At 46.1% G+C, this 22,107-nt stretch overlaps 1 protein-coding gene across 1 annotated transcript in view; it reads left to right on the plus strand.

The window, feature by feature from the left end:
* The window catches only part of dnah10 (dynein axonemal heavy chain 10), a 58,478-nt gene that overhangs the window by 11,831 nt on the left and 24,540 nt on the right, over positions 1-22,107 (plus strand). Inside the window, exons 6-39 of the mRNA XM_029716903.1 lie at positions 215-437; positions 668-825; positions 987-1,217; positions 1,429-1,619; positions 1,814-2,012; positions 2,219-2,413; positions 2,518-2,688; positions 2,931-3,107; positions 3,293-3,466; positions 3,647-3,813; positions 3,921-4,072; positions 4,194-4,358; positions 4,489-4,696; positions 4,853-5,009; positions 5,106-5,585; positions 7,680-7,838; positions 7,980-8,096; positions 8,213-8,315; positions 8,395-8,573; positions 11,125-11,336; positions 12,883-13,039; positions 13,215-13,448; positions 13,709-13,831; positions 13,939-14,172; positions 14,367-14,590; positions 14,709-14,978; positions 15,088-15,271; positions 15,386-15,520; positions 15,654-15,806; positions 16,039-16,227; positions 16,349-16,495; positions 16,736-16,927; positions 17,089-17,207; positions 17,313-17,471. Of these exons, the coding sequence (XP_029572763.1) occupies positions 215-437; positions 668-825; positions 987-1,217; positions 1,429-1,619; positions 1,814-2,012; positions 2,219-2,413; positions 2,518-2,688; positions 2,931-3,107; positions 3,293-3,466; positions 3,647-3,813; positions 3,921-4,072; positions 4,194-4,358; positions 4,489-4,696; positions 4,853-5,009; positions 5,106-5,585; positions 7,680-7,838; positions 7,980-8,096; positions 8,213-8,315; positions 8,395-8,573; positions 11,125-11,336; positions 12,883-13,039; positions 13,215-13,448; positions 13,709-13,831; positions 13,939-14,172; positions 14,367-14,590; positions 14,709-14,978; positions 15,088-15,271; positions 15,386-15,520; positions 15,654-15,806; positions 16,039-16,227; positions 16,349-16,495; positions 16,736-16,927; positions 17,089-17,207; positions 17,313-17,471 (6,338 nt within the window). The remainder of the gene's footprint in view (positions 1-214; positions 438-667; positions 826-986; positions 1,218-1,428; positions 1,620-1,813; positions 2,013-2,218; positions 2,414-2,517; positions 2,689-2,930; positions 3,108-3,292; positions 3,467-3,646; positions 3,814-3,920; positions 4,073-4,193; positions 4,359-4,488; positions 4,697-4,852; positions 5,010-5,105; positions 5,586-7,679; positions 7,839-7,979; positions 8,097-8,212; positions 8,316-8,394; positions 8,574-11,124; positions 11,337-12,882; positions 13,040-13,214; positions 13,449-13,708; positions 13,832-13,938; positions 14,173-14,366; positions 14,591-14,708; positions 14,979-15,087; positions 15,272-15,385; positions 15,521-15,653; positions 15,807-16,038; positions 16,228-16,348; positions 16,496-16,735; positions 16,928-17,088; positions 17,208-17,312; positions 17,472-22,107) is intronic.

Consider the following 22,107-nt stretch of genomic DNA (forward strand, 5'->3'; position numbering starts at 1 on the left):
TGTAATAGACAAGGGATTCACACTCTACTTGAGACAAAATCTTCAAACTTGATGAACAAGTTAGATAGGATATTCATGTTTATGACTCATGTGGAATATGCACTCTTCTTTGCAAGTGGCCCATTAAAGCTCACTGCGTTCTGTTCTTAGTTGTTTCAGATCAGCCTTTTAAGTCTCAAGCCATCGTTACCCTACTGTTTCTTGGTGATTCCAGGTGTACATTCCAATGCTGTCTGTCAACCAGCTGAAGCTGACTGATGGAGGCTACCAGCAGGGGGCAGCTGCCTCCCAGGATAAGGAGGAAACTGGTGATGGGAAGGGGGACAAGGATGAGAGGCCTGTGGAGTCTCGTGGGGTACTTATGATTCGTGATGAGTTACTTAACAGCACTCACAAATTCCTGGGTCACATCGACAGGACTCTCCAGCAGCTGGAAGGTGTGTGTGTGTCTGTGTTTGTATATCATACCATCAAATAGTTCCTCCTCCCAGACAGGACCCAACCATCAACAGGGTCAGGAATTAGTTCAGCAGCTACCATGCTCTCTGTACGCATGGTGTGTGTGAATGCATGCGTCATGTAACAAGTGTGCCGTTTTCTCTGGTGTTTTAAACTGTATCTGAAGGTTTACGTGGTAAATGATAATGCCGTGGCCTCTCCATTTCAGGTGAGATTAAGCTGCACATCCCTGAGTTGGACCTGGAGCCAGAGGTGGAAACGCTGCTGGCCACTCCAGAGGTGGTGGAAAACCTGGAGCAGTGTGTGATGAACTGGCAGACTCAGATCACCATTGTCATTGAGGAGCAGCAGAAGAAGAAACCACAGGTGAGAGACAGGGAATAGGCTACTGGGTGCATACATTTGATGTATGCAGACCTTTTATGATTCAAAATGAAAATAAATGAGTATAATTGTTGTTGTTTTTTTAAGTAAAAATGTCTGGTTACTACTATTTCTCGTTGTTTTACACTCATTCCTATTCCCAGGTGCCAGGTCCCATGGCAGAGATAGATTTCTGGCGGGAGCGAACAGCCATTCTGAGTGCTCTGAGTGAGCAGCTCAAACTGCCTGTGGTGAAGAAGATCCTGGAGGTGATGACCAAAGCTGACCCGGTCACTGTCCAGAACCTGGACCTGACCGTGACCGAGCTCAGCAAGCTCCACGTGGAGTCTGTGGAGAATGTACGCTTCCTCAGCACACTGGAGAGACACTTCAAGGTGGGCTCATAGTCCTGAGGAAGAGACCCTGTTCTCCCCAAACCTCACATTATGGCAGAAACATTCTATGTATTATTGAAAGATGTAGGTCTGACTATTCTGCTGCTGAAAGATGGAATAAGTTATTTTGATATGTCGTCCTTATATCCCGGAGGCCAAATTGTAAGCTCTTCTCCATGCCCCAACTTATCATTTTTCTTGTGTATTCCAGAACCTGGCCACGGGGGCAGACTTTGGTGTGATCCTGGACACCATCCCTCTGATGATGAACGGCCTGCGCATGGTGTGGATAATCTCCAGCCACTACAACAAGGACGAACGCATGGTGCCTCTCATGGAGCGCATTGCCTGGGAGCTGTCTGAGCGTGTGGCTCGCGTCGTCAATGTCCGCATGCTCTTCAAGTGAGTTGACCCTGCCCTCTTACCTCTTTTCATGACTTCAACTGTAACTCCACACTTAGTTTTGGAATCCTAACTGTAATCCATAACCCTAAAAGTGTTTATACAAAAGTCATGTTTTCTCATCCTCTCTTTACAATGACATGTACTGTATGTCGCTGTCTTGGCTTGATTCTTATATTCTTTGTAATGGACAGAGACAAGAGGGAGGTAGCGAAGGCCAAAGCTCAGGATGGAAAGCAGGTGCTGGACCAGTGGAAGGCTTGTTACTTTGAGGTGCGGGCCAGGATTGAAACATCAGGTAGAGACCCACGCTGGGAGTTTGACCGCAAAAAGCTGTTTGAGAAGACCGACTATATGACCTCCATCTGCCAGGACCTGTACATCATCCTGCAGGTCAGTTCAACCTGCCTGAGTGACAAACACCTCAACATCCTCTCAATCTAACCTTAAACAGACCGATCACATGCATATCCTTTATTGATTCAATGACTAACCCACACCCTGTTTTCCCATGCGTTCTATGAATGCTCAACAATTTATGAAAACCAATTGTAAGGCATTCACTTCTGGCTAAACACAATAGGAACATACTTTTGCAGATCTTGGAGGAGTTCTATAACATCTTTGGTCCAGAGCTGAAGGCAGTGACGGGGGATCCTAAGCGTATTGACGATGTGCTGCGCTGGGTAGACAGCCTGGTGGTGCCCATCGAGGAGCTCAGCTTCGACCCCTTCAACATCCGCAAGATGGGCAGTTGGAAGATGGTCATGCAGGACTTCAAGGCCAAGGTTCAGGTGGGAGCAGCAGGACATCCTGGTAGAAATTTTGGAATCCACATTCATTCATTCATTCATCACCAAGCCATGATTCACTCCTCTCACCTTGTCTGTCTACCCAGGCTATCGAAGGAGAGGCCATCAACTTCATTGACCAGTCCTTCAAGACGCTGCGCTCTGCGTCGGCAGCCTTCGACATGCTTCTGAAGTTCAAACACATCCGCTCCAGAGAGGCCATCAACAACCAGATGATGATGAAGTTCAACGATATCCTGGCCCAATACTGCAAAGAGGTACCTTAGGAAACGGACATCAAAACAACAGAAAATAACACAAATGTGTTGATTGGATTGGTCTTGACATATGCTCCAGGCTCATAATATATAATCGTATATTTTTTATATAATTTGTAGAGTTCAAAAGGTACTCGCACTCAAATCATATAATTTGTATACACAATGTGGCATCTGGATGGAGTCATGGTAATGGTGTGAGCTTTAGGAAAGCTTGGTCACTGTCGTGTGTTGTGGGATAGGTGGACATAATCAACGGGATATTTGTAAAGTGCAAGGACAACCCTCCTCTGAATAAGAACCAACCCCCGGTGGCTGGAGCCATCTACTGGGAGCGTTCTCTCTTCCACCACATCAAACACACCATCATCCGCTTCCTGGAGGTCACAGATATGCTGGAGAGTGAGCCGGGCAAAGCGGTGAGAGCACTGAGCAACTAAATAACTAATCAGAGTAAATGCTGTACATCACATGTATGTCTCCCAAATGGAAACCTATTCCCTGGTCAAAAGTAATGCACTACATAGGAAATAGGGTGCCATTTGGGATAAAAACCTTTGTCTGAAACAGGTTTTTTACAGCCCCATCTTCTTCTCCTCCTTAGGCCAAGGCCAAGTACCTGGAAGTGGGGATCCGTATGAAGGAGTATGAGCAGAAGAAGTATGAGCGCTGGCGTGACGAGACGGAACAAAGCCTGCCCCTGCTGATGAAGAGGACCCTGCTGGTCATGGTCAACAGCTCAGGGGTCGTCACCGGAGAACAGCCCCCTCTAGACATGGTACATAGTAACACACCACTGGGCAGCTGGGCCTAGGATGAAATACACCTTTCCTCACCAGCAAGGCTTTTATGAACAAGTCTATCCTGTAAACATCCTGTAAAAAGTCCCTTTACGTTGTCTCTTGGGTCATATGTCCCTTACGTTTTCTCATCTCTGCATACTTTCTTTCTTTCTCAGACTGGCCCAGCAACTGAGCGTGACATGGAGAGGGGGGTGTGTTACATGATGAATTTTGCCCCGGAGCTGAAGGAGATCATTTCAGAGACCAAGTACTTGGAACAATTGGGCTACTCTGTGCCTGAGCTGGCCCGTAATGTGGCTCTGCAGGAGGACAAATTCCTCAGGTGATATTTCCACACAACCAACACTGAGTGGCAACAGATGGAAACAGCTAAACCAGTTGGTGTACTCATCACAGTTGTCCTAACCTGCTTTAATACTGTTCTACTAGATATGTGGATGGGTTGAAGAACCTGGTGAACCGCTACCACTCTCTGATGGACTGTCTGAACGATGCAGAGTTCTTCCTACTGGCTGAGCAGATCCAGGAGCTGAGGAGAGTGATGCGCTCAGGATACAAGAGGCTCAACTGGAACGCCCTGGGTACATATCCTCTGCTCTGATATAATGAAATAAAAGTCCATTTGAAGTGGTCATTGTTTTTCGTTCCCCAATGTGAGTACATGTCACAATACTCAGAGGTATCTGTCCTATCTGGTTTAAGGCATCTCTGAGTTCATCAACCGAGGCACCCAGGCTGCGTCTAAGTTTGAGTCGCTCGTCAATCAAATTCAGAAGAATGAGAGGGACATTGATGCCAAGCTGCAGTCCATTGAGACAGCCAACTTATTCAAATTTCCAGCCCCAGACAAATCAGATGACCTTCCAGGTAAACAGAATGTCAATACTATTTAGAATGACATTGGGTAAGCTAAAATATCACATCAAGTGGGAACGAGAGTCTGATAAACTGGCATTTTCTGTGTTTTAGCCCTCCCTCACTGTAACTGTGGTTTTAGGAGTGAAAGAGTTCTGTGAGCTGATCGAGCGAGAGAGGGCGAAGGATTTGAATCTGTTGAGTAGGAAGTACACAGCCATTGGCCCCCTGCTCACCAAGATGGAGAGTCTGATCATGCAGACCAACAGTGGCAAAGCCAAGCGTATGGGCCAGTACTACACCTACTGGGAACGCAAGGTCTTCGACTCCCTCACCAAGATGGTGCTCAGGTGGGACATTTAGCATACCTCTTTCCAGGTGGCTTTAAGTACAGGCAAATACATATTGTGGTATTTATTGTAAGCTATGGAAAAATTGGTAATGTTTCATGATTTGAGATGAAAGGTGTGGACATAACAGTGCATTATCTCTGTTCTCTCTTGTAGGAACATCCAGACTTTTAACATGGCCATGATGGGCAACACCCCACTTTTCCAAATTGAAACCATCTTATCTGCCCCTGAGATTGTGCTGCACCCCAAAAACAGCGAGGTGTACAAGCTCATCATGCAGTGTGTCAGAGACACTGTAGAGAGCACCAAGGTAGGACACAACACCCTTCCCCCATACCTGTTTACCAACGTATAAGAAGACTTCCCTGTGTAGTGTATGACTGGTGTGACTCTCTTCCCCCACTAGCGGTTTGTGCGCTGGATGCATGGCACCTGTATAGAGTGTCCTCCTCAGCGTGTTGATGGAGAGGATGAGTCGGTGGTGTTCAGTTTCTACAGCGAGGTGTGTCAGCACCCCCAGGTCAATGAAAGGGCCATGGCCATCTCCCAGAATATCCAACGCCTCCTCAGCGCCGTGGGACGCTACCTCAATCGCTGGAAGCGCTACCGGCCCCTCTGGAAGCTGGACAAGGCCATTGTCATGGAGAAGTTTGCTGCAAAGAGGCCCTCCTATGTCATGTATGACGAGAAGCTGCAGTTCTATGCCCGGGTCAGCGTAGAGGTGGCACTGCAGCCGCTGGTGAAGGATGAGCACATCATGAGGCTAAACCTGGAGCCTCTGGCCCGCACAGTGCAGGAGAACGCCCAGGCCTGGGTCAACTCTTTGGGCAGACTGCTCAACGAGTCAGCCCGAGAGGACCTGTTCAACCTGCGGGATGAGCTACTGGTACTGCATACTTATTATTCATTCAACATTCCTATCGGTCCTAGACTATGGCGACATCCTCTACTGTATATGAACGCAGCTGCCACTTCATTATAGCTGTTAGATGCAGTTTATCATAGCGCACTGCGCTTTTTTACGGTATTACTCATCACTACCAGAAAGTTGGTTGGATCTCTCTTTGATGTCACGTAGGTTGAAACATTGCTATGTTTTCATTTATAAAGCCCTTTTACAAAAACTCCCACTGTACTTAACATCATTACTAAACTTTTGACTTGTGAGTTAGCACACCCGGTCTCAGGGATGGCTAACTGAAAAAACTTTTGGTCTCTACCGAGTTAGGTAAATCAGCTTTTAGTTTGTTCCACAAAAAAGGTGCAAGAAATCTTCAAAATGTTCTTAGATTGGATGCTTTGGTGCCTCTAGGGCAATTCAGAAAGCTGATTGAGGACCTTATTACTGATGAATGTGTTTTTTATGACTTTGATTTTCTTTCTGCTTGCATTTTCTATGGTGCCGTGAAAAAGTATTTGCCCCCTTACTCTATTTTTTTTTTAAATTTTATACTGAATGTTAATCGGATCTTTAACTAAAACCTAAAATTAGATGAAGGGAACCTGAGTTTACGAATAACACATTTTCGTGATACTTATTTTATTTATTTAATTAACAAAGTTATGCAACACCCAATTCCCCTGTGTGAAAAGGTAATTTCCCCCTTGGTTGTGCCACCTTTAGCTGCAATGACTGCAACCAGATGCTTCCTGTAGTTGTTGACCAGTCTCACATTGTGCTGTGGAGGAATTTTGGCCCACTCTTGCATGCAGAACTGCTTTAACTCAGCGACATTTGTTGGTTTTCATGCATGAACTGCTCATTTCAAGTCCTGCCACAACATCCCAATTGGGATTAGGTCTGAACTCTGACTAGGCCATTCCAAAACTTCAAATGTGTTGCTTTTTAACCATTTTCATGTAGACTTGATTGTGTTTTTTGGATCATTGTCTTGCTGCATGACCCAGCTGCGCTTCAGCTCACTGACGGATGGCCTGGAAGCATCTGGATGATCATCAAGACTCTTGGAAGAATGTTCTATGGACAGATGAGTCAAAAGTATAACTTTTTGGACGACATGGGTCCCATTATTCCTGGCGAAAACCAAACACTGCATTCAACAGTAAGAACCTTATACCAACGGTCAAGCATGGTAGTGGTAGTGTGATGGTTTGAGGATGCTTTGCTGCCTCTGGACCTGGAGAACTTGTCTTAATAGAAGGAACCATGAATTGTGCTCTGTATCAGAGAATTCTACAGGAAAATGTCAGGCCATCTGTCTGTGAGCTGAAGCTGAAGCACAGCTGGGTCATGCAGCAAGACAATGATCCAAAACACACAATCAAGTCCACATGAAAATGTCTAAAAAGCAACAACAACAAAAAAACGTTTTGGAATGGCCTAGTGAAAGTCCAGACCTAATCCCAATTGAGATGTTGTGTCAGGACTTGAAACGAGCAGTTCCTGCTTGAAAACCAACAAATGTTGCTGAGTTAAGGCAGTTCTGCATGCAAGAGTGGGCCAAAATTCCTCCACAGCAATATGAGACTGATCAATATCTGCAGGAAGCATTTGGTTGCAGTCATTGCAACTAAAGGTGGCACAACCAGTTATTGAGTGTAAGGGGGCAATTACTTTTTCACACAGGGCAATTGGGAGTTATATAACTTTTAAATAAATAAAGTAAGTATCCATAAAAATAAATACAAATTCAACTCAGGTTCCATTTATCTAATATTAGGTTTTGGTTGAAGATCTGATAACATTCAGTATTAAAAATTTGCAAAAATAGAGAACATCTGAAAGGGGGCAAATACTTTTTCACAGCACTGTATTTACATTTTGATGTGTATATTTTCTGTAATTTCTGTAATTAAGGGCTCATCGGTAAAAGAGACCTTGGTCTCAGTATGACGCCCTGATAAAATAAAGGTTAAATAAAAAAGAAATGCATCATACTATGAATTGCTGCTATACTCTTCAACTCTATTCCTTGCTAAGCAACTCCTCATGTTTGTGTATGATTGTATTGTTGAATAGCAACTGTCTGAGAACCTGAAGAGGAGCCCAAACACCCTGGAGGACCTGAAGTTTGTCCTGGGCACCATCTCAAACATCAGGGACATGTCTCTGGCTGTGGAGATGAGGTTCACTGACATCCAGGAGAGATACAGGACACTGGGCATGTACAAAGTAGAGGTGAGGAACATACATTACTCGAGTATCTGTATATTGTCTCTTCGTTATTTGTCTGTTGAGTGTAAGTCCGTATAGTTTTCCCTTTTGAGTTTATTGTGTTGCTGTCCCCTGTTTGAGTGTGGATCCCTGTGTGTGTTGCAGGCCACGGAGGAGGAGCTGCAGTTGTCGGCTAGTATCGGCCGCCTGTGGAGTGATCTGTTTGAAGAATCCAGACTGGTGGACCACAGCCTAGGACGGGTCAAGAAGACCTTCACTGAGGTGAGACAGACGCCATGACGCCTCGACAAACACTAACTTTACCATCACAGTCTCACCTATATCTATCATTATGATCCTCATCCCAAAATGTACATCCCCTCTCCCCTGTCTCACAGATTACTAAGGAGCAGATTGAGACGTATAAGCAGGAGCTGACCATCTTTGCAGAGAGCTTCAACATGCATGGACCTGGAGCTGTGGGAGACAACCTGGAGAAAGGTAAGTGTTGACCCCCTTCCCATCAGACTGTCCTAACTGACTCATCACTGCCTCATCACTTTTCACATTTTCTGTGTAGGAGTGACAGTGATGGGGACCTATGAGACAGAACTGGCCAAAATTGAGGCGGGACGTCAAGAGTTGGCCAATGCAGAGAAGCTCTTTGACCTGCCAATCACCATGTACACAGAGCTGCAAAACGTACAGAAGGAGATGAAGGGCCTGCGACAGATCTACGAGATCTACAAGTCTCAGAAGGTAAGAGTTTGTGGGTTGAGTACAGAGTGTGTTTGTGTAGTAGAAAACTTAATGGGGCCAAACTTACAAACATAAGCAAGCATTTCAAGTTAAACAGGTTCTCATGCACAAAATGTGTATCAGCCAATTAAAATGGTTGATTTACTTGCATGTGACAGAAAGTCATATAGAGCCCCACAGTGGAAATAAAGACGAAATATTGATAAAAGTCACCTTGTGATTTACACGATTATCAAAACGTCACGTCAGGGTAAGCCTACACAAAACACAGCCCTAATTTTAAGTGTTTCTAAAATCCCCTTTGGGAAAAATGAATGGTGGAAAAACGATTGGAACCATTTCCCTGTTTGACCTCTAGGTTTTATGGGTATTATGACTCATACTGTGGTACTCTATAGTAGCTGGTCCCATCAGGCAACATGCCACATGTTAGTTCTTTTCTAACCTCACCAGGTGGCATGGTTACATCGTGGCACATCTTCTGCAGCCAATTAAAATCCTAGATGTATTTGGACATGTTCCAACACTTGTTCATGGAAGCATCTTTAACATTCCTCAGTCCAACAGCACGTTCTGATCAAAGCAACTAGGCTATCACGTGTCTTTGACTGACTGGTCAAATTGCTGTCTGTGTAAAGTTCCTAGTCCATGTAATTGTCGCGTATTTTGGCAAGAGTTCGAATCTCACGTTAGTCCCCCCCTCCCCTTTTGAAATAGAGATTTATATGTAGCCTATTGGGTTAGTGCGTGCAAGGGTGTCAAACTCATTCCACTGTGGGCTGAGTGTCTGCAGGTTTTTGGTTTATCCTTTCAGTTGTTCCTTACTAATTAGTGACCTTAATTCATCAATCAAGTACAAGGGTGGAGCGAAAACTCGCAGACACTCGGCACTCCGTGGAATGAGTTTGACACCTGTGGGTTAGTGTGTTGAAAAGGGACATTCATTCAATTTCAGCCTTGCACACAAACACACTGCTGTTGCCTAAAAATCTGATTGCATAGGATATCTTACATGGACGTGTACGCCTAAAAGTAGGCCAACATTTTACATGCATTTTTATAATCATCTGCTTTGTCTTAAGTGTTATTTCACTAGAGAAGGATGATCCAAAGTGGAACTACAGTAGAAAAAGTTTGCACTCTTGTTATCCTCCTTGCATCTTAAATCAACTCTTAATGTAGTAAGACACTGGTCACACTTGACACGCTGTCATTAGTATGTTCTCATGTATGCTACACTTACATGCAGGCCTACAATGTTTTATAGTTTATGCACTATTATAATAACCCCCTTTATCCCATGCCTTTTGAATCGAGCATCAAGGACCAACATTGAACAGATTTTTCCTCAACAAAAAAGCTTCATGCGAGGTGGGCTCTAAGAAGCACTATCAATTTCGAGTAAACCACTTTGGTAGTGGGTTCCACCTAGAAGTGATGAGAACTGCGATTTGACAAATCTATAAGGCTCTGTTTTTTTACGATGTATAATAAGCTTTCTTGTAAGGACCTCTTATCTTTTTTTCCATTGATGGGTTCTGACTTCTAAACTTGAAATATTGTTAAACATCAGGTATCCTATGGCAAGGAGAAGGGCCACAGTATGGTTGTTACACCAGAAGTTAATGGTTATCTGTAGGAGGAACGTATATGGTGGAGTCCATTAAGGTTGGATATGAGCCAGGGGATTGGAATGTTACTGTGTGAGGGAAAGGCAATCACATCGTTGTGGTCACTGATAAGGGTGGAGAGCTGTGGATTAGTGAGGAATGGGGGTTGAGGTCAGGTCACAGTGAGGGAGAAGGAACAGTTTATTAACCACGTCACTTAACTTCCTGCCTAGCAATAAAGATGTAATGTTTAGAGGGAAGGAGGAGTTCACCTAAATTGGAGTATATATATATATTTGTGCTGGTGGGAACATGTCTTTGTCTGTTCAGCTGTCTGACCCTTTGGGTGAATAAACTTGGTTTGAGCTCTTTATAGTTGTCCGTAATTTTTTACCCTGTTATTTACAACCTAACCCCATAAAAGCACATGGGTGTGAGTGAAATTGTCATATATGCGAAAACAGGAAAATGTTGTCTAACGTTAGTAGTAGCTAGTAGCTTAGTCAAGAATGCATCAGTGCAATATTGGCACACAACATTTTGTTACCGACCAATGGAACAAGTAAACCTTGAATTTGTCGGTTTAACAAATCCTTCAAGTGGCCAGGGTTGACCTATTTCAATAAATGCCATTGGTTGGTGGATAGAAAATCTAAGATATTTGATAGGCTGAAGCGGAAGTTGTGCTAGGATGTAATCACTTCCACCTGGTGAAGTTAGCATAGGGCTAACTTGTACCATGTTGTCTGATGGGACAAGCTACAATTTAACGTTCGGTCATATGCTAATAAATCAACTATTTTAATTGGCTGATATGCATTTTGTGCGTAAGAACCTGTTTAACTTTAAATGCGTGCTTATGTTTGCAAGTATGGACCCAATGTTTTCTAGAGTTCTGTGTGCATTGCCTTTATGTGTGTGGCCTTATCTGTGTCTTTCAGGCAGCTAAGACGGAGTGGTCCCAGACTCTGTGGGTGAACCTGAACATCCAGCTGCTGCAGGAGGGCGTTGAAAGCTTCATTAAGAGTCTGAGGAAGCTGCCTAAAGATGTGCGGGCCCTGCCTGTGTCCTTCTTCCTAGAGGGACGCATGAAGGAGTTCAAAGAGTCCCTGCCTCTCCTTTTGGACCTGAAGAACGAGGCCCTCAGAGACAGGTACGCCTAATCACCTATGGATGTGGACTTAGAGAGTAGGATGTTTAGGTTACAGAACCTGATATCAACACACAGGCCCTATAACAATCACATGACTGTCATGTCCTGACCATAGTAAGATGTTATTGTCTATGGTAGAGTAGGTCAGGGTGTGACGGGGTGTTTTTCTATGTTTTGTATTTCTATGTTCATGTTCTAGTTTTGTATTTCTATGTTGGTTTTGTTTAGGATGATCTCCAATTAGAGGCAGCTGGTCCTCGTCTCTAATTGGAGATCATACTTAAGTAGGGGTTTTTCCACCTGGGTTTTGTGGGAGATTCATTTTGAGTTGTGTATGTTTCACCTCTGCGTCACGGTTTGTTGTTTTTGTCTTTCAGTTTATTTATGTATTGCATAGTTTAACAGTATAAAGAAAATGTGGAACGACACACACGCTGCACCTTGGTCCTCTTCTTCCTACGACAGCCGTGACAATGACTGTAGTGGGACGTAATATTTGATATGTGTATATACAGTATATTATATATACACATCACAGACTCATAATAAGACTAGGCAATTAGTCAATTAAAATGTTTATCTGATTCCATAAAGATAATTAAAATATACATGCAAGCATTAGGCAATGAGTTGACATTGACTCGCAAGAATTGGTCTGAGAATTGTCTATATCAAAGGCAGATATTTAATTAACATTGTACAATGAATGGATTCACATACAAGGCATAAAGCTTAAGTTATAAAACATTAACAAGCATTACAAAGCATACTTCTAGGCATATACTGTAGAGCCTAAGGTTAAATTATAAGACAAAGCATGAACAAAGAGATGCCTATTAGGCCAGAGGCCTACAAGCCTAGGAAATGAGAATTGATCATACAACCTTCCTCCATGGACTGGATACAGGAGAAGAGCGAGAACAAAGGCATTTAATTCCATTTATAACATCTGAAAGTGTACATTTCAACCTAAAACCAACCACCATTGACCAATCAAACGATAACAGTTTACAGTAACGTAAACACTCCCATGGCCAATCTCCACAGTGTGTCACAGCATTTAAAGGCGTGTGTGGGGGATGAGACCAATATAAATAAGACAGAATTCCTGAGAAGACAAAACGTTTACATAGTAGAGTAATTTAGAGTTCACCCTGTACAGATACAAGTAACCACAGAGATCATCATCCATATAGATAGCATCAGAGTTATCCTCAGTGAACACGTTTCAGATTGATACCAAACATGGATAATGTAGTATTATTCTGTCACTCATTCAATAGTCAGTCCTCTGGATACTGTAACAGAGAGATACATTTTGGCCCCTCAGAGGGGGAAGGGCTAACTAGTCTTTGAGCATTGTCCTTTGTGCTTTCCTTGTGTTCCTGGACCATTTGCCATGCAACTCCATGTGTCAGAGCACATAAATGAAGGCCAACAAAATACCTCCTGAAAAAACTAGAAACAAATTAAGTGAATGTGGTTTTAATGTATTTATTTATGCATAGAGTATGTGAATGTTTGTTTGTCCTTGATCCCCCCTCAGACACTGGAGGGAGCTGATGCAGAGGACTAACACCAGCTTTGAGATGAATCCAGACACCTTCACTCTAGAGAACATGTTCGCCATGGAGCTGAACAAGTATGGCAATGTCATCGGTGAGATTGTCACCTCAGCTGTCAAAGAGCTCAGCATTGAGAAGGCAAGCAACCCCTTTAGGACTTTTATTTCATCGCACAAAGCTGAAATTGTACAATTCTCTTTGCGGTGTGTTCAACATTGTATGGTCAGTATCAATAACTAAACATTGAGTTTATATGTCATTTACATTTAGATAATGGGCATGTGTGTGTGTGTGTGTGTGTGTGTGTGTACAGGGAGTGAAGGAGGTGGTGGAGACCTGGGAGAATATGAAGTTTAGTGTGCAGCGCTACTTCAAAGGCACCCAGGAACGTGGCTCTATCCTGGGGGTGGTGGACGAGATTCTGCAGAACCTGGATGACAACGCCATGAACCTTCAGAGTATGGCAGGCAGCCGCTTCGTAGGGCCCTTCCTGGCCACCGTACAACAGTGGGAGAAGAGCCTGTCCCTCATCAGCGAAGTCATAGAGGTCAGTCAATGTGTGTCCCAAATAGCACCTTATTCCCTATATAGTGCACTACTTTTTACCAGGGCCTATAGTGCACTATGTAGGGAATAGGGTGCCCTTTGGGACACAGCCAGTGCCCTTTGGGTCCTAGTTCATGGAAGAGTTAAAATACTGTTGCGTACAACTCTCATCACAAGCTCATTGTCCTTTGAAACCACAGTTGAGTATAATGGTAACCACCCATATAGGATCTGTGCTGAAATTATATGGCATCTCCTAAGGTTTGGATGTTGGTGCAGCGGAAGTGGATGTACCTAGAGAGCATCTTCATTGGAGGGGATATCCGCTCTCAGTTACCTGAGGAAGCCAAGAAATTTGACAACATTGACAAAATGTTCAAAAAGGTGATTGACTTGACTCCCACTTCTTTTAGAACATAATTAAACAACACGTAATGCTTTTAGACGGGATTGTCTTACCTAGTTTTGTGTGCTTGCATGGTCTACTCTAGATTATGACAGATACAGTGAAGGACCCGGGAATTAAGAGGTGCTGTCTGGTGCCCAACCGGCTGACTGACCTGCAGAGTCTGAGTGATGGTTTGGAGCGCTGCCAGAAGAGTCTCAATGACTACCTGGACTCCAAACGTAACGCCTTCCCTCGCTTCTTCTTCATCTCCGACGACGAGCTGCTCAGCATCCTGGGTAGCAGCGACCCTGTCTGCGTCCAGGAGCACATAATAAAGGTACTGTAGTATGTCGCTACAGGCCAGAGATGGTTCTCTTCAGGTGATCAAGGTGTAGTCATCTTTGTGGCTTTTCTTGCTCACGATTTTAAGCACAGGTGCTTGTAGACCTGCTCTTTTCCTCTGGTAAAAGTTGGTTCCTAACGTGTGTGGAGTTAATGTTGCCTTTACTCTCCCTTTTTCCTCCCACCCAGATGTATGACAACATAGCGTCTCTGCGGTTTGACGTGGGGGGTAACGGGGAGACGGTGGCTGGGGCCCTGGTGTCTGCGGAGGGAGAGGTGATGGACCTGAAGCGGCCGGTGCCAGCCGAGGGCCGGGTGGAGGACTGGATGACTGGAGTACTGCTGGAGATGAGGAGGACCAACAGACTCATCACCAAGGAAGCCATCTTCCGCTACTGTGAAGACAGGGGCAGGTTAGTGTGTTTCAGAAACACACGGATCTACTCCTGTCTTCAAAGTAAAACTTTGTCTGTGTGTAAGATGCCAGTGAAATATTCAGCAGCACCAGTCCATAGTGTGTGTTTTCCTCAGGATTGACTGGATGTTGCTGTACCAGGGGATGGTGGTGCTGGCTGGGAACCAGGTGTGGTGGACCTGGGAGGTGGAGGACGTCTTCCAGAAGGTGAAGAAGGGAGACAAGCAAGCGCTGAAGAACTACGCCAAGAAGATGCACCAGCAAATAGACGAGCTGGTGACACGCATCACTCAGCCCATGAAGAAGAACGACCGAAGCAAGATCAACACTGTCCTCATCATCGACGTCCATGCCAGGGACATTGTGGACAACTTTGTCCGGGACAGGTAGGGAACAACATAGTGCTTTGTTATTACACTTACTGTACTGCATGTAGTGACATATGACTTCAGATGAAAACTAGATGATGTTTCTCCTAATTTCTCTCTCATGCAGTATAATGGACGCCCGTGAGTTTGAGTGGGAGAGCCAGCTGAGGTTCTACTGGGACCGGGAGCCCGATGATCTGTTTGTGCGCCAGTGTAGCGCTGCTTTCTCCTACGGTTATGAGTACATGGGACTGAATGGTCGTCTGGTCATCACCCCGCTGACTGACCGCATCTACCTCACCCTCACACAAGTACAATACCTGAACCTCAGAAAGCTTTGTCAGTCTGTATTTATACACTGTTGAATGATGGAGGTGAATGATTTTGTCTAACTGTAACTACCACTGTGTTTGTGCCTGCCTCAGGCCCTGTCCATGTACCTGGGTGGAGCCCCCGCGGGGCCGGCTGGAACGGGGAAGACAGAGTCCACCAAGGACCTGGCCAAGGCTCTGGGCCTCCTGTGTGTGGTCACCAACTGTGGAGAGGGCATGGACTACATGGTGACGCCCCTCATGCCAAAATGAAAGCATTATTTCCTCTATTGTAGTCCACATGAATAGTTTCTTTATTTACCTCATGTATTAATTTATCATGCTTCTCCTCTCCTCTGTCTTCCCCCTCCTCTGTGTCCAGGCTGTGGGGAAGATCTTGTCTGGCCTGGCCCAGTGTGGTGCCTGGGGCTGCTTTGATGAGTTCAACCGCATCGATGCCTCTGTGTTGTCTGTCATCTCCTCCCAGATCCAGACCATACGCAACGCTCTCATCCTGCACCTCAAGAGGTTCCATGTAAGTTATTATGACACACAGTCATCTCTTAGATGTCTGGAGACTGCCTGGACAGTTCTGGATTGGGAGAGGGTGATACTAAAACCGTGCAATTTGAGTAGGTAATCACAAAAGATAGATACAGAACATTATAGCAAGGTAATAACAGTTTTAGGATGTTTTCCCTCAAGACTGTTGGTGACATTGACGCAGGACAGTTTTAACTCTGTACCCTCTGTGTTGTGGGTGTCAGTTTGAGGGTCAGGAGATCAGCATGGATGACCGCATGGGCATCTTCATTACTATGAACCCTGGCTACGCTGGACGCACAGAGCTGCCTGAGTCAGTCAAAGCCCTGTTCAGACCTGTGGTGGTCATCGTCCCTGACCTGCAGATGATCTGTGAGATCATGCTCTTCTCAGAGGGATTCCTCTTGGCTAAGGTGAGCAGCACATCCTCTCATCAACACACACACACACACACACACGCAATATTATAGATAAGTGTTGTCTGACATTGTTAGACGCACACTCACTCAGTTAGTCATCTTCCTTTGAATGTAGATTCTGGCAAAGAAGATGACGGTGCTGTACAAGCTGGCCAGGGAGCAGCTGTCTAAGCAGTTCCACTATGACTTTGGCCTGCGGGCTCTGAAATCTGTGTTAGTGATGGCTGGAGAACTGAAGAGAGGCTCACCAGACCTCAATGAGGTAAAGACCTGTGAAATTATGCAAAGTCCACTGTGATACTATTCCTATGTGTTGTACGTACAGTAAGGAGACAAAGAGAGCATTTATGATTTTCTGAAAGTTTTGGGGGGGGTTATTTCATTGCCCTTGAAGACATCTTTGACAATCACTCTCTTTCTCTATCCCTCTGTCTTTTTTCATTCTCTCTCCTGTTCTCCTTCCTCACCTACTCCTCACCCTCTCTCCCTTTTTCTCTCTCAGGATGTGGTGTTGATGCGTGCCCTGCGGGACATGAACCTGCCTAAGTTTGTGTTTGAGGATGTGCCTCTGTTCCTGGGGCTGATCTCAGACCTGTTCCCGGGGCTTGACTGCCCCCGTGTGTGCTACCCCAGCTTCAATGATGCTGTGGAGCAGACCCTGATGGAGAACAAATACCTCATCCTGTCTAACCAGGTGCCCTGGCTACCCTTCTCTGTCTCAACTTTAAATCTCAGGGCATAGGCAACTTTGTGAAAATGTCCATCCGCATTGAATGACAAATTATTATTTCTACACATGAAAGTGAAGATGTTGATAAGTCCCTGTTTCTAATGCTGAGTGTCTGTGGTGTTCAGGTGGACAAGGTGGTGCAGATGTATGAGACCATGATGACGAGACACACCACTATGGTGGTGGGCCCCACAGGTGGAGGCAAGTCAGTGGTCATCAGCACTCTGTGCCAGGCCCAGACCAGGTCAGTGCCTCTCAGACCATTGTGACAGCTGGTATCACAACAGCCTTGCTTCTCAAAGTGTTCAAGGAATAGTAGCCCTCATTGTGGTTGTTTTCATGCCTACAGGTTAGGCTTGGTGACCAAGCTTTACTGCCTGAACCCTAAAGCCATGAGTGTCATTGAGGTGTACGGCATTCTGGACCCTGTCACCCGTGACTGGACTGATGGGATACTGTCCAACATCTTCAGAGACATCAACAAGCCCACTGACAAAAAGGAGAGGAGGTAAAGACCATGTCACTGCCATTCAACCTGAAGTTTCTAGGTATTTTGTTGTATCCAATGCTTTACAACAATGTCTCCCCCTCTTCAAAGGGGGAGACACTCTAGACCAAAACTGTTGTAGACTATCCATCCTGCCCTGCCTTTCTAAAATCTTCGAAAGCCAAGTTAACAAACAGATCACAGACCATTTCGAATCCCACCGTACCTTCTCCACTATGCAATCTGGTTTCCGAGTTGGTCAAGGGTGGACATCAACCACGCTCAAGGTCCTAAACGATATCATAACCGCCATCGATAAAAGACCGCTGTCTTCATCTACCTGGTCAAGGCTTTCGACTCTGTCAATCACCGCATTCTTATCGGCAGACTCGATAGCCTTGGCTTCTCAAATGACTGCCTCGCCTGGTTCACCAACTACTTCTCAGATAGAGTTCAGTGTGTCAAATCGGAGGGCCTGTTGTCCGGACCTCTGGCAGTTTCTATGGGAGTGCCACAGGGTTAAATTCTCGGGCCGACTCTTCTCTGTATATATCAATGATGTCGCTCTTGCTGCTGGTGACTCTCTGATCCATCTCTACGCAGACGACACCATTCTGTATACTTCTGGCCCTTCTTTGGACACTGTGTTAACTAACCTCCAGATGAGGTACAACATACAACACTCCTTCAGTGGCCTCTAACTGCTCTTAAATGCAAGTAAAACTAAGTGCATGCTCTTCAACCGATCGCTGTCCGCACCTGCCCGCCCAACTAGCATCCCTACTCTGGATGGTTCTGACTGACGGTTCTACTGTGGACAACTACAAATACCTAGGTGTCTGGTTAGACTGTAAACTCTCCTTCCAGACTCACATTAAGCATCTCCAATCCAAAATTAAATCTAGAATCGGCTTCCTATTTCGCAACAAAGCCTCCTTCACTCATGCTGCCAAACATACCCTCGTAAAACTGACTATCCTACCGATCCTTGACTTCGGCGATGTCATTTACAAAATAGCCTCCAACACTCTACTCAGCAAATTGGATGTAGTCTATCACAGTGCCATCCGTTTTGTCACCAAAGCCCCATATCCTACCCAGTACCACCTGGAGGTGGCTCTGGTTCCGGCCTCCTGCCCTCCAGGTTGTAGGCAGACTCATTGGGGTCCGGGTCGTAGACAGACTCAAGTTTTGGCTCGTGGGCAGGTTCCCTCATTTCCATGCTGTAGGCAGACTCATTTACAACACAGTTAGTCAGTTTCAGTTTCGGGTCGCAGGCAGACTCCCTCGATTCCGGGTCGCAGGCAGACCCCTTCGCTTCCGGGTCGCAGGCAGACTCACCCGGTTCTGGGTCGCAGGCAGACCCCTTCGGTTCCGGGTCGCAGGCAGACCCCTTCGGTTCCGGGTCGCAGGCAGACCCCTTCGGTTCCGGGTCGCAGGCAGACCCCTTCGGTTCCGGGTCGCAGGCAGACTCACCCGGTTCCGGGTCGCAGGCAGACCCCTCTGGTTCCGGGTTGCAGGCAGTCTCCCTCGGTTCCGGACTAGACACTGTTGCCGGATACTCTGGACTGCACACTGTTGCCTTGATACTCTGGACTGCACACTGTTGCCTTGATACTCTGGACTGCACACTGTTGCCTTGATACTCTGGACTGCACACTGTTGCCGGATACTCTGGACTGCACACTGTTGCCGGATACTCTGGACTGCACACTGTTGCCGGATACTCTGGACTGCACACTGTTGCCGGGCTCTTGAGGCTGGGCCGACACACTGGAAGCCTGGTGCGTGGGGCTGGTAGAGGTGGTACCAGCCTGGGAACACGCACCTCAGGGCTAGTGCGGGGAGCGGGAACAGGCCGAGTCGGACTGGGTTGACGCACTGGAAGCCTGATGCGTGGTGCTGGTACTGGAGGTATCAGCCTGGGAACACGCACCTCAGGGCTAGTGCGGGGAGCGGGAACAGGCCGAGTCGGACGTGGTTGACGCACTGGACCGTAGAGGCGTACTGGTGGTCTCGAGCGCAGAACTGGCATCGCTCTTACTGGCTGGATGCCTACTACCCCCTGGTAAATGCGGGGCGCTGGTATAGCGTGTACCGGCCTAAAAATACTTGGCCTCGCCACAGTACCCATTACCCCGAAGCACGGGACCTGTCCATTCACTGGTTGCCCAGAAAAGGTACGGGGATTTGGCCTGGGGCTCAAACCTCTCCCAGCCAAACTACCCATATGCCCCCCCCAAAAAAAGTATTGGGGCTGCCTCTCGGGCTTAAACGCCAGTCGTGTTCCTCGGTAGCGTTCCCGGTCCTTACCCGACTTCCTCCATGGGACCCTCCGGCCAGAATCTGCTCCCATGTCCATTTCTCCTGTTGGTCCAACTCAAATTCCCTTTGCTCCTCAAAGTTCACCTGTTGCTCCTTCCTCCGCTGCTTGGTCCGGATTTGGTGGGAGGTTCTGTCACGGTTGTCGTCTGGGAAGGACCAAAACGCAGCGGGTTGTATACTCATCTTCTTTTAATAGGTGAAAGAAGGAAAACCAAACAAACACGTATACAAAAATAACAACAATGATGAACGCCGAAAAAGACAGTCTTGTCAGGCAAATGACAGCTAAACAAGAAACAACCTCCCACAAATTACAAACACAAACACACCCTAATATATAGGACTCTCAATCAAAGGCATCTAGACAACACCTGCCTTCAATTGAGAGTCCACACCCCAATTAACTAAACATAGACACAGACTAACTAGAAAGAACATAGAAATAGACTAACATAGAGCAGTGACCAAAAAACCCCGGAATACATAAATCAACTACCCTCTACATAATACACACACCCCGAACCACATAAACCAAATACCCCCAGGACGTGACAATACCCCATATGGATGAAGCAAAATCAGGTTTTTATGCATTTTGCAAATGCATTAATAATTAAAAACAGAAATACCTTATTTACATATTATTGAGACCCTTTGCTATGAGACTCGAAATTGAGCTCAGGTGCATCCTGTTTCCATTGATCATCTTTGAGATGTTTCTACAACTTGATTGGAGTCCACCTGTGGTAAATTCAATTGATTGGATATGATTTGGAAATGCACACACCTTTCTATATACGTTCCCACAGTTGACAGTGCATGTCAGAGCAAAAACCAAGCCATGAGGATGAAGGAATTATCCGTTGAGCTCCAAGACAGGTTTATGTCGAGGCACAGATCTGGGGAAGGGTACCAAAAAATGTCTGCAGCATTGAAGGTCACCAAGAACCCAGTGGCCTCCATCATTCTTAAATGGAAGAAGTTTGGAACCACCAAGACTCTTCCTAGAGCTGGCCGCCCAGCCAAACTGAGAAATCGGGGGGAAAGGGCCTTGGTCAGGGAGGTGACCGAGAACCCGCTGGTCACTCTGACAGAGCTCTAGAGTTCCTCTGTGGAGATGGGAGAATCTTCCAGAAGGACAACCATCTCTGCAGCACTCCACCAATCAGGCCTTTATGGTAGTGGCCAGACGGAAGCCACTCCTTAGTAAAAGGCACATGACAGCCTGCTTAGAGTTTGCCAAAAGACACCTAAAAACTCTCAGACCATGAGAAACAAGATTCTCTGGTCTGATAAAACCAAGATTGAACTCTTTGGTCTGAATGCCTAGCATCACATATGGAGGAAACCTGGCTGCATCCCTACAGTGAAGCACGGTGGTGGCAGCATCATGCTGTGGGGATGTTTTTCAGCAGCAGGGTGTCACGTCCTGACCCTAGTAAGATGTCATTTTCTATAGTAGAGTAGGTCAGGGTGTGACGGGGTGTTTTTGGGTTGTTCTATGTTTTCTATTTCTATTTTTAAGTTCTAGTTTTTCTATTTCTATGTTGGGATTGTTTGGGTTGATCTCTAATTGGAGGCACCTGATCCTCGTTGCCCCTGATTAGAGATCCTATTTAAGTAGGGGTTTTTCTTCCTGTGTTTTGTGGGTAGTTGTTTTCTGTATGTCACCTGACGGAACTGTTGTCCGCCGGTTTGTTGTTTTGTTTAAGTATATTCATTAAAAGTAAATATGAGCACTCTACACGCTGCGCCTTGGTCCCCTTTATACGACCCGCGTTACGGAACTATCCACCATGATTGGATCAAGCGGCGTGCCCGGGCAGAAATGGACACCTGGTCACATCAGGAGTGGATTGAGAGGAGAGACTGGACTTGGGGCCAGGTAATCGAGCGATATCGGAGCCTACCTGGGAAGAACAAGAGGCAGCCCCCAAAACATTTTTTGGGGGGGCACACGAGTAGTTTGGCTGGGCCAGGACTGGGACATGAGCCAATTCCCCGTGCTTTTTGTGGTGAGCATGTGCTTGCCTCTCACACTCTCTCTCAGGTGCGCCTCCATAGCACAGTACATCCTGTGCCTGCTCCTTGCGCTCTCCCTCCAGTGCGCATCCATAACCCAGTACGGCCGGTGCCTGCTTTGAGCACTCGGTCCTCAGTGCCTCTCCCCAGTCCGGTGAGACCGGTTCCTGCTCCTCATACAAAGCCTCCAGTGATAATCGATGGTCCAACGCCTGTAGAGATAATCCATGGCACTAAGCCTCTAGTGATGATCCTTGGTCCAGAGACTGTAGGGATATTCCATGGCACGAAGCCTGAAGAGGTAATCCAT

The sequence above is a fragment of the Salmo trutta genome, chromosome 27 (genome assembly GCF_901001165.1).
Source record: "Salmo trutta chromosome 27, fSalTru1.1, whole genome shotgun sequence".
In the NCBI taxonomy this organism is placed as follows: domain Eukaryota; kingdom Metazoa; phylum Chordata; class Actinopteri; order Salmoniformes; family Salmonidae; genus Salmo; species Salmo trutta.